Here is a 12,718-nt window from a genome sequence, read left to right as displayed (position 1 = left end):
GGGCAAAAGACGGAGAGGAATGGAGAAAGATGGTCAACAGATCTTTTGTGGTGCCCCAAAGATCCAACAAAGTAAGGGATAGGTTAAGAAGGAGATAAAAATTTACAAACGAATAACACCCCCCCCCCCCCAACCCCCATCACTATCAAACTAAAAAAATGAAAGTGTGCAAGCAATGTAAAAATATGGTATATTCTCCGAGAGTCACATTTGGAAGTCAAGAACTACTGCACTGACCTATATCCTTTGCAACAACAGCTGCTGGGACTTCTCCATTTGATGTTGCCCGAGTAATGTTTAATCCACTTGAACTTTTTTTAACATTATCAGCCACTAGCTTTTCATAAATTTTATCGGCAGATAAGATATTTCCTAAGAGAAAAAAAAAATTATTCAAACATTGATAAGAAATCTAAAATATGTTAATATAAAATCTCTTAACAAAAATTATATTTTTGATATATTACAGAAAAAAAAAAGATAACAAAATAAGATAAAATAGTTAAAATGTAATGGATTGTCATTTATACTGTCATGTTTTTCTACTTTTAATCAATGGATGCCATATAGTCTTTTAAAAACATGCAATTCATTTAACAAAACAAACTTGAGCAGTTTTGTAAGCACTTACCATCGTCTTTGATTGCTTCAGCCTTGGCAATAACTTCTGCAATTGGAAATCCCATGTCCACTATTGTTTTAACAGCAGGGTCTCGCTTTAAGGGGTTGTCCTTGGAATCTTCGAAAAAAAAAAAAATATTTTTTAGTTACAAAGTGACAGAAAATTAGCTACTTCATTCAAAACTTTGCATTTTGAAGAGAATCACATTTAACAAATACAGAAAAATTAAAACGGTATTTTAAAGAGTCTTACATTGAACAATATTTAAATAGAAACAATTCTGATTTTTTTTTATAAAACAAAAATGGCTACAAAATATGTTTATCTTTGTTAATATCTAAATAAAGTAAAGTTGGCCTTTCAGACAATGGTATCTATAGGGCAGAAGATGTAATGGTCATCTGTTTCTGTGGTCCACAGATAACGAGGGTATCATAGCCAGCACAATGACCAACCTCCTTTACTTTTTTCCCAAACTAATGTCAGGTACCAATTAGATCTGAGTGGACTAGGCACCCATAGATCCAAAAATTAAAAATTCCAAGTCTTCTCAAGGATTTGAATCAAGTGCTTTTCCATTCAGCCACCAGAACTCCTTTGTTAAGTTTTAAGATCAAGCTAATTTTTTATTTGTAATGCCTGGTCGTGCGGTTTGCACGCTGGACTGTCGTTCAGATTTATCGATGGTCCAGGGTTCCAACCCTGCCCGCTCCCATCCCCCGTCGTCCTGCGGGAGGTTTGGACTAGGAAGTAATTATCTTCGACTCTGAAGGAACATCCGAAACATGTAAAACATTTTACAAACAAAACATGAAACTTCCTTTACGGAACATAACCAGGAAAAAGAAGAAGAAACAGACAGAGACAGATAAGAATGGAGAAAGAGGGTCAACAAATCATGTGTGTTGCCCAAAAAGTCTAAGAGATAGGTGAGGGTGTGATAGAACTCACCAAGCTGAAATGATGAAGCTGCGTCACCAATTTTCTCCATTACCATTTTGAATGGAATCTTGGGAAAGAAAAAATGCAAAAATCGGTCAGGCTAATACAAATTACAAAGTTTTAAACTTAAACTTATTTTTAAGCACATAAATATATGTTATTAATATTTTTTTTCGTTTGTTTACAAATGAGTAATTCTAATAGAAAGTAAATGTTAAACCATTTCTTGTTATCCACAACTGGATTCTTCATCCGTTTTAATTTTATCCACTAGAGGGACTAATTGTGTTGTAATACGTCCTCCTCAGCCAATGAGTGGAGATGGCCAGAGACAGGATTCAAACCAAAAGGACATTGTCCAGTAGTTTTCCTCACAGTCACCTGGCTGTCAAAAACAGGGCAACAGATTTCCATGGACAAAAACATGGCAGTTTACATTTCACTCAAGTTTTAAACAAAAAATATGACACAGATTGAAAAATACATTTTAAATATATTAAAAACAATTTTAATTATATATCTTGAAAAAAAATGTTTCAATGAAGTAAGTAAAAACAATGCTTACATGGTCATTAGTTTTGTTTAATTCTTGGACTATATCTACAAACACTTGTCCCATTTGTTGACGAATATAAGCACATTTAGGAAACCACCTGGCATGTTCTACCCAGACATCGTCTTCATCTTCCCAGTTCCGTAGACCTCCACCACAGTAGAAACATCGGGCACAGTCTCCGTATCCTGAAAAGTTGAAATAAAATTTTGATGAAAATAAAAACTATTAATTTGCACAAGTATCTGACGTAAATTTTTAAAAATGTAATTAATTAAAAGTGTTGTACAATTACCTGCATAATAAAATCCAGCTTCTGCAAGTTCTTTGGGTCTCAGATGATGATCTCTTGGCCAGGATAAAAATGTTTCAATTCGTTTAAGAAGCACTGCATATTCAAATCTTTTAGGGCGTTCTGTTACAATGCCAAGCTCAGAGTAAGTTGGTCCACCAGCATTTCCTTTGGTGGCATTCTGGCTGGAGTTTGCTACTGCTTGGTTAACTGTATTAGAAGTTGAGGCAGCAGCAGAAGAATGACCAGCTGCTGTGTCGGATGATGGAGCAGCTGTGTCGGTTGATGGAACGGCAGTGTCAGTTGATGAAACTTCTGTATCAGTTGATGATGCTGACACTGTCACCAGTGATGAATCGGATACTAAGTTATTGGCTGTTGATAAAACTCTATTTCCTGGTGTTGTTGTTGCGTTATTAGAGACTGCAGTAGTTATTGAGGACACTGCATTTGAGGGACTCTCTCTAGCAGATGGAGACGATGACGACAAACTTTGTGAAGAATCATCTGCCCTTCTGCTCTGACTGGGTGGCGCAGCTATGGAACGATGGTGTTCTTGTACGGCTTGACTACTTACAGGTAAGTTCGATCTGTTGGTTGCAGTTATTTCCCCATCATGCTCAATATCTTGGATGCCAATGTTATTTTCACTAGCATTTAAATTTCTATGATACTTTTGAATTTGAAACACTTTATCAAACAGACTTGAATCATGATTTGTTTTCAAAGAAATATTAGGACAGTTTATGTGCGTCACCATTGAACAGTTTGGTGACAGCTGTTTATGTACTTCACATATGTCATCCAATGGTTGCCATTTGTTTTTTGCAGATTCACAAAAAAAGCAAATGACACTGTCATCCACATCTCTTCCACTTCCCATATATGCAAAACCATCAGAAGCTAGTAAAATTGCAGATTTAGCAGCATTCTGTGGGTAATTGGAGAAAGTACGAATTCTCCAAATCTCTTCTACTAACCATGACCACTGAATGTTACCTAAGCGTGCCGGATGTCTAGGGACATTATCAACAATGTAGACATTGATATTGCGAGGCTTTAATCTGAAGTTGCTGGTAGAAAGGAGATCTCTCCATAATTCTTGTTCAGACTTGACATGTTGATGTCCTAAACAATGAAGTAAGCTCTCTCCATCTTTAGATTTACAATCATTTCTTGTTTTAATGTTTACATCCTCATTTTCTCTTAATTTATCTAGAAAATTAAAATGATATAATGAATCAACCAGTTTCTCTTGGCTGAGATTATCTTTTCCTTCTTTATTCAAATTCTCTTTTTCACTTCCTAATATTAAATTTGATTGACAATTACCTTGATCACTTTCATTAAATTTAATATTTTCATATTCAAAAATTAGTTCTTTCCAATTCCTAAGTATCTCAATATTATGCCTAGTGAAATAAAAATCATAATGTTGAGGGTGTATTTTAAAATTGTGTACTAAGAAATAGTGTTTAACAATTCGATTAAACAATTGTAAATCAAAAGATGTAGATCTTACTATCGATTGTTTAGCAGTATGTGCAATACTTCTAGAAAAGTAAATTGCATGTTTATTGTCTTCAGATGCCGCTATCTCAATTATATCTAGTGATTTCTGTAAGAGAAAAAAAAAATAGAAGTAAATGCAAGTCAAGTGTTGTAGGATGCTGAGACATTGATAAGTAAATCCAATGAAAAACTGTAAGCATTGAAAAATGTTTAATTAACTGGTTATAGCAAACATTAAAATATAATGATCACTATAAAGAAATTAATTACAAAACTAGTGGGTAAAATATAAATGTTCACTATAAATAAGTGAATTGTAAAACTAGTGGGTAAAATATAAATGTTCACTATAAATAAGTGAATTGTAAAACTAGTGGGTAAAATATAAATGTTCACTATAAATAAGTGAATTGTAAAACTAGTGGGTAAAATATAAATGTTCACTATAAATAAGTGAATTGTAAAACTAGTGGGTAAAATATAAATGTTCACTATAAATAAGTGAATTGTAAAACTAGTGGGTAAAATATAAATGTTCACTATAAATAAGTGAATTGTAAAACTAGTGGGTAAAATATAAATGTTCACTATAAATAAGTGAATTGTAAAACTAGTGGGTAAAATATAGATGTTCACTATAAATAAGTGAATTGTAAAACTAGTGGGTAAAATATAGATGTTCGCTATAAATAAGTGAATTGTAAAACTAGTGGGTATAATAAAATTTTTAATATTAATAAATAAATTGTAAAACTAGTGGGCATATCAAAACTTACCTTTCTTTTATTTTTCTTGTCGATTCTTTTTATTACAATCTCAGCATCTGTTTAGAAAGAAAAAAAAAAACAACTTCTGTCTTATTCACAATAAAGGAAAAAAAAAAACTGTTCTAAAAATGCATTCAATCAACGAATAATTTTTTTTTTTTACTTATACAACCCAAAATATATAGCACTGTTAGATTATGTTAGATTACTTTTATTGTTTTTATTTTCTGCGCACTTCTTGGCACACAGAGCACCACGATGTCTTTGCTTGTGTGTTTTGCCATAGACCCTGGATACATATGACCTTTTAAAGTGCCATGTGTACAAATACAATCAACATTTTCATAGAATATGGCATCAATTGATTCCATTATAGATGAGTAATCAGTAGTAACAAGTGTTGTGCCAAAAAAATTATCCACAAAATAATCAGAGTACGAGAAATTTAGCAATACAAAATAATCAAAGTTTAAGAGCTCAGCAAAATAAAGCTCTAATTCAAATAGTAGCATATATGTATACAATATTTCAAATATTTGATTGTAACATGTTATATGTGCAGTGAAAAAAAAAAATATCCACAAAATAATCAGAGTACGAGAAATTTATCAATACAAAATAATCAAAGTTCAAGAGCTCAGCAAAATAAAGCTCGAATTCAAATAGTAGCGTATATATTATGTATACAATATTTCAAATATATGATTGTAACATGTTATATGTGCAGTGAAAAAATGAAATGAAAAAATAAATTAAATTAATAATAGTAAGAAAGAAAAATAAAGAATAAGTGACGTACGCAAAAACAATATGTATAACAATACAGTCTGCTATAAAAGAAATAAATAAATAGAAGAATTTGACAAGAGAATCACAAATATGTAATTACAAGACTTACACAAACAACAATATGAATATGAAGGAAAATTACACTACAATTGTACAAACAAAACTATACGGCTAAAAAAAAAAAACTCTAAGTAGTCTAGAAGTCCCTACCGAACAAGGCTGGTCTACTCAGACCTTATTAGGACTAGGAGAACAAAAAGAAAATCCCTAAAGATTCCAATCAGATGAAGTGAAATGGAACGGAACAAATAAATTGTGCCGCTTCAGCCTCAAAACATAAGACAGACCCACGCCATCAGCCCTAGTCGTAAATCCATTCCAAGGCTGTATTTACTTAATTCGAGCATGCTACGAGCAAGACTTCTTAATCACAACATTTTTGCCAGCTGCAAAAAATGCGAAAAAAATGTTAGAAAAAACTTTCTGGCCCATTGAAATTTGGACATATTTTTATCTCTTTTGTGGCTGCGGCACTCACTTAAATCCAGCCATGGCTTTATATAGGTCTAAAAAAGTCAATATGATAGATCTAGATTCTAGATCTAGCATATTTTTTAGAGACAAAAATAAAAACAAATCTGAAAGAAAACCCAGGATTTAAGATTAGTCAAAACAATAACAAAAATTGCTGACTCATTCAGAATTACCAATCCTTTTTCTAAAAAAAAAAAGCTTATCTAAAGGATAAGAACTCCACCCTTAAAAGTATACCTGTCAATAATGTACACGTTATTCCATTATAAATTTTAATATTAAACAAAATAATTAACTACTGGTACCGTACCAATAATTAATTGACTGAATTTTTTTTTTTTAAATTGATTCATGTTTTGATAGGTACAATTTATAGTAATTGTTTAAAGTATCAACTTGACCTAGAATGCATGAGGGAGAAATAGCGCTAACAATTATTTAAGGGAACTAAACCCAACAAATTTAGCCATATTTGTGAATACTGAAGAATTAGTTTTCCTTCAGCGTATGAAACAAAATAATTTATTACCAGTAATTGATTGACTAATTGAGAACTTTTTTTTTATTGATTCATGTCTTGTCTCTGCTGATGAATAATTTCAACTTGATCCCACAAGGGGTGTGGAAGAAATAACATGTACACATTTTTTACCAGACAGACAGACAGACTGAGTTGATACAAGCTTTGTAAAAAAAGAAGCTAAATGCTACATATTTTATCTATCTAGAATGTGAGATTTCATCTTAATCATTGAAGCATATATAATAGAATTTTAAGATTTTGGAATGCAACATGTCAGATTGTACCACTACTAGCAAATTTGTTCCTGTACTCCAAGGGATTTTTTTTGTTGTTATAATGAAGCTACTTAAGTGTTGAAATTATATTTTCTTAATACAGTTGGATATTTATCATTTAATAAACATAAGTGACATCGTTAGTTCACATTTTCATGTAAATAATTCTTCAGACACATAATCATATTTTTTTTTTAATGAAATAAAAATGTTTAAAGATACAACAATTTCATTAATTCTATATAGATTCAATTTGGCATGCTAACCTATGTTTCTACGTTAAGTTTGAACTCTGTAGCTTGGCTTACTCTTTAGATATTATTTTTCAAAGATGACGATTAAAACCTATTTTTAGTAACAGTCAACACTGTGATTCACTAGATAAACTAGATATCTATAAAGCCTTTTTGTGTCTTCCTCTTCTTCTACGTTCTCATTGTTATGTTGCTAGACCAATACATAAGATGAACTGCGCAGTGGTTTCCAAATCAGGGAGCTCTCCATATAGTTTTCTTTCTATTGGGGTGTTTTGGGGCCAGTGTCTTGTACAGGCCTCATGGTAAAGAGAACAGTTTTGGAGGACATCAGCAGATTTCACTGGTTCCAATTTTGAGTTTCCGGTACACATGTTGTCGCATTCTATTGTGTCCGGTCCTGAGTCGAAGATTAGATGTTGATCTTGTCAGGATAGCTTATAATAAGCATCATCTTTCTTGTGATTTGGATGAGAGCTTGTCCATTTCTCATTTATTTTAATTATTATTAGTTTCTTCATTTCTTCTAAGTAGAGTGCAGAGTTTAATTGTGAGTTTGTTCTCCCACTCTTGGCGAGTGTGTCAGCCTTCTCAATTTCTTCTAGTTTTATATGAGCTGGTATCCATTGAATAACAGTTTTTTTGCTGTTGTTGTTGAGCTTTGTAAGTGCTGTCCTGTGACTTTTTATATAAGAGGAATCAGTTTTCTAAGTTTTGAAGGGTTGTTTTCGCATCAGTCAGAAATACAATGACTGTGTGTGGTACTTGGATGATTTGCTAGCATGGTAACAGCTAATGCTAGTGCTTCCCTTTCTGATCTGTGGCTGTCAGAGAGCTCTCCAGTTGCAATGGGTTTTACTAGTTTTTTCTCCATCTGGTCATTCAATGAGTATTCCAGCTCCTCCATTAGTGGTGGCTTTATGGCTTATGGGATGATCCACTGATTGCTAGGATAATGAGTTTGTGTATATATATATATATAGTTCGTCCATCGTGGTTCGATGATGACCACTTTGTCATCCAGGGGGCTGAGGGCTTTGCACTGGGGTTTTATGCCTCCTCATGTGGCTGGTGAGACCTATGTGAGCCCGGAATGTTCGGCCGCACACTGGGCAGGTTATTCCAGCTGGCGCTAGTGTCGTTTGCCATGCTTTTCTTCTCTGGCGTTTTTCTTCTGCCAGCATTGTTCTTTTTTCCTCAGCAACCTGTGCGCCAGTTTTCACAGCCTGAAGCCATGATGCTCTGTCATGTGCCTCTGTCTCCCAGGTGCCTGGGTCTATGCTGAACGCCTTCAGAGAAGCTTTGAAGCGCTTTCTTTGACCACCTTGCGAGCGCTTTCCTTCGCTAAGTTGGCCATACAAGAGTCTTTTAGGGATGCAATGGTCTTCCATTCTGCAGACATGACCTGCCCATCGCAGCTGGGACTTCATCAGGATTGTGTGGATGCTTTGCAGACACGCTCTTCGAAGGACTTCAGTATCTGGTATTTTGTCTTGCCGTTTGACATTCAGTATTTTTCTCAGACATGTCATGTGGAAGTGGTTCAGTTTCTTTGCATGTTTTCTGTACACTGTCCATGTTTCTAAGGCACAGAGCAATGTAGGGAGGATGACGGCTCTATAGACCCCTAGCTTTGTATTTGTGCTGATACCACGTCTGTTCCAGACATTTTTAGACAGTCTGCCATAGGATGCACTGGCCTTGGCGATACGCAGGTCGATTTCACTATCGATTTTTCAGTTTCTGGAGAGTGTGCTGCCAAGATATGTGAATTTGTCCACTGCGTTTATAACCTGTCAATTTATAGTGATGCTTGGATCCGAGTAGGCTTTCCCAGGAGCAGGTAGTAAATATAAGACTTCAGTCTTGTTTGTATTAATGGTAAGGCCAAAGTCTGAGCATGCTCTTGAGAAGTCACTGACGATGCTTGTAGCCAAATTTCTAATAACCTACACTTTACTTTCATCATTTTTTTTTTTTAATTCGGCCTTTCGAGTAGACAAAATTTTATTAAGCTTTTTAAAATATAGAGATCCTAATAGATGTTAAAATTTTAAAATACAAAAAAAATTCATTCGACTAACAGCACTAACTAACAGGGTTAAAATTCAAAGGTGATTAACTAAAGAATAATGTATATTAGGTATAGGCCTAGGCCCTATATCTAGACTAGATAAATAAAATTTAAAGTCTCAACATGCTTAAAAAAAATAAATTAGGTGAGATCCACTATCGTAGACCCCCATTTACACTATTTACAGGTCTAACGGGTGACTAACAGATCATAGATTCTAGACCACCACTTTATTTTTTCATTTCCGTAGACCACTTGTTGGAAGTCCTCATTATGGCTCATAGACCACTGTAGTCGTAGTGTAGATGATACTAATGATAGATCTATACTTCTACTATACATACTCTATTACTATAGCCTCTATAGACCACTTTGGGAATCACTGAATCTAGAGTCTAAATTTAGATCTTTCTACTATAGTAGTTTATTTATTTCGGACATTACATGAATTCGGACATTCACTGTTTTTTGTGGTCATTAAATAATTATTTTAATATGTATTATAAAACTAGCACGCTGTATAATGTGCTTGTCCATTTTCCAATGATTTTGACCCAATTTCCTTCCATTTAGCTGTCTTTTTATGTAAGAAAAACGAATTTCAAATTTGTTAGTAAGGTTGTTGTTTTTTCCTATGTTACCCGGATGACTTTACCTCTTCCTAGAGTTAAGACTATATTTTTTGATTGGCTAAGTCTATACTAATGAGCCCTGCAATATTTATTCTGTTTTTTGAGCTAATTTATTTGATTCATAAGCCAAGTTTTCTAATTCTATACCAAAAAAAATTAATACGGTGTCCGAATTAAATTACGATTTTCTTACCAAAATTTATTTCGGACAGCCAGTTTTGGACATCAATAAAAATGATATTATATTATATTTCTTCGTTTGTTGTTTTTTTTTTTTAATAGAGAATAAATGGGTAAATGTTTGGAGTGAGCTTGGTACATTGAATGAAGTTAAATGCTTAGATCTAGACCTACTAGATAGATCTAGATTTATATAGAGAGAATATAGAGGATTCAGTTAGGCAAGAATGGCAATCGTAACCTGTAGGGGCCTACTATACTACAAAAGATCATCTGTATTAGAAATTTATTAAATTAATAAACAAAAAAAAAAAAACACAAACATTCAACACACATCTAATCATGCAAACCCCAAACATTCAACACACATAAAATAAACAAACATAAAATAAGTCTAAAAGTCGGTACAGAAATCACTATTCCAGTGACCTAATTTTGGTAGAATAAGTGTGTTCATATTGTTACTTTTTGTGTTCGTATTTATGCATAGTTTGAAAACATCGTAATGATTTCATGTGAGGGGCTATGCCTGGGGATCTTAAAATTTAGTTAATGTTAATATAGAATTAAAATCTGAGTTTATTGATGCCTAAATATAGAGACTGTCCGAAATAAATTATGGTGTCCGGAATCAAATAATGTGGGTCAAATGTGTCCGAATTAAATGAAAACACACGGCCTCTTTGACCTTAAATATAATAACAAATATAGGTTTGGGGAAGAAATATAAGTAGTCATCCTTATTCTCCTTTAACTAAAGAAGATTTTGATACGTCATTTTCTTTTCTATGTCAAACCATTGTAAAATAATGCGCTGTCAAAGTCAAACTTTCAAATTTGGGCCTATAGGTGTCCGAATAGCATAAACTACTCTAGATCTAGATCATTAGACTCATTAGTAGATCTCTAGAGAGACTGGATAGGTGGATTCTCTAGGCCTAGAAGATCTACTAGTACTGCTAGATTTACTAGATCTATATTCTAGAATCTATCTAGATCTCTGTCTCTAGTCTAGAGATGATACTAAGAATCTAGGTCAAGATTCTAGACTTTTTAAGTATAAAGTACCTTTGAAATAAACAAATGTAGATCTAGAATCCATCCTTTTATCCTCCAAGGGTTGGTGTGTTTTTTTTGGGTAAATCCAAATATAAAGCTCCAATATTATTGGATAGAAAACTTATCTAGATTCTATATTTAGAATCTATATAGATGTAGAGTAATATGTCCATTGAAGGAAAGGATGCCAGGATTTTTAAACATTTTATTGGTAAATCTCGATATGGTTGTAAAAGCTGCACACCGAACGCTGAGGCTGAAAGGAGAATTCAAGCCTTTGAGAGAAAATAATACAGAAAAAATGCAGAGTATCAGATACCAGGATTCATCTGCTGTTTTTACTTTGCAGATGAATTTTGTTGAATAAAACAAACAATAAAAAAAATGGTTGTTCTGTTAGTGTTATTGTAATACAGAGTGGGAGTGTCTAACAATACAAAAACAACAACAAAAAAAACAAACCAATAATTTAAACTTTTCGGTGGTCCCAATAGTCTCGGGTTCGAACCCTGTATGCCTGCTGCTATTCTCCATTCGTCCTGCGTGAGATTTGGGATAGAATGTAGGCCTAGGCCTAATTTTCTTCAAAATCCAAAGGAACAATACGAAACATGTAAAAAAAAATATCTCGACTATGAAAGTCTATTTCATTTATTTAATTATTTTTTTTAACTTCTAAAAAAACAAACAAACAACAAAACAATGAAGTACAAAATGAATAACTAAATTTCAATAGATCAATATCCTTTTATTAAAATAATTACTCACCATCAAAGTTTAGCGACAGACAACATGTAACTAGATATTTGTTAATCCTACTTATGCTTTCTACAGAGCTATGCTGTAGAAAACTAATGAAGTCTTTTACTCTCCCAATATAAAGATGACAATTAGGACAGGCGAATCTGTAATATAGTTTTTTCCCCCTATGAAAATAATAGGTAAAGTTAGTTATGTGTCAATGTCATGTGTGTGTGTGTGTGTGCAACTAAAACAGTTTCCCACTTGTTATGGTGTGTGTGCGTGTGTGTGTTTCTATGGTGACGGTGGGAAGAAGTTAGCGATTGGTTGTGAATGATGCAACATAGGTGGCATTGTCGTCACTTTGTCTTGGTTAGGAGAGACGACTCCAGAACGTGAGACTATAACAGTATAAGGTTGTGTTATTGTAGTGAGTTAGATTTATTACTAAAGTCTACTACAGTTTTTTTCATCTCATTTCAACTTAATTTTGTTCATATTATAAAGTTCGATTTAGTTTTGTTCACAAAAGAAAGTTTTTCAAGCTATTTGAAGTTTTATTAGTTAATATGCTTTTGATGAATTATTCCTGCTTTAAATAACTGATTCATGCTTTGAATGAGTGATTTATGCTTTGATTGAGTGATTCAGACTTTAAATGAGTGACTCAAGCTTTAAATAAGTGATTAATTCTTTAAATTAAGTGATAGAGAATTTTAAAAAGTGATTCAGACTTTATATAAGTAATTATTGTATAAAATAACTGAATCAAGCTTTAAATTAGTGATTCATGCCTTAAATGAGTTATTTATGTTTTCAATAAGTAATTAAGAATTTAAGAAATTTATTAAGACTTTAAGTGATATAGACTTTAAATAAATGATTCATACTTAAAATACCGGTTAGTAATTCATGCTTGTAATGAGTGATTCATACTTTTAATGAGTGATTCATGCTTTTAATGAGTGA

At 33.0% G+C, this 12,718-nt stretch overlaps 1 protein-coding gene across 7 annotated transcripts in view; it reads right to left on the bottom strand.

Annotated features, from left to right (window-relative positions):
* The window catches only part of LOC106069087 (E3 ubiquitin-protein ligase XIAP-like), a 31,580-nt gene that overhangs the window by 1,777 nt on the left and 17,085 nt on the right, over positions 1-12,718 (bottom strand). For 2 of the 7 annotated variants that reach the window (XM_056025285.1, XM_056025289.1), the window contains 7 exons: positions 11,777-11,934; positions 4,698-4,744; positions 2,413-4,027; positions 2,130-2,305; positions 1,574-1,631; positions 632-739; positions 238-372 (listed from right to left, as the gene is read on the bottom strand). In XM_056025285.1, the coding sequence (XP_055881260.1) occupies positions 238-372; positions 632-739; positions 1,574-1,631; positions 2,130-2,305; positions 2,413-4,027; positions 4,698-4,744; positions 11,777-11,934 (2,297 nt within the window). Of the gene's footprint in view, positions 1-237; positions 373-631; positions 740-1,573; positions 1,632-1,784; positions 1,950-2,129; positions 2,306-2,412; positions 4,028-4,697; positions 4,745-11,017; positions 11,320-11,776; positions 11,935-12,718 lie in introns of those variants that run through there. The other 5 variants (XM_056025290.1, XM_056025291.1, XM_056025288.1 and 2 more) reach the window with 4 other exon arrangements.

The sequence above is a fragment of the Biomphalaria glabrata genome, chromosome 4 (assembly GCF_947242115.1).
Source record: "Biomphalaria glabrata chromosome 4, xgBioGlab47.1, whole genome shotgun sequence".
NCBI classification, from domain to species: Eukaryota; Metazoa; Mollusca; class Gastropoda; family Planorbidae; genus Biomphalaria; species Biomphalaria glabrata.
Note: the sequence above shows the minus strand (reverse complement) of the source record. Positions and strands in the feature narration are given on the sequence as shown.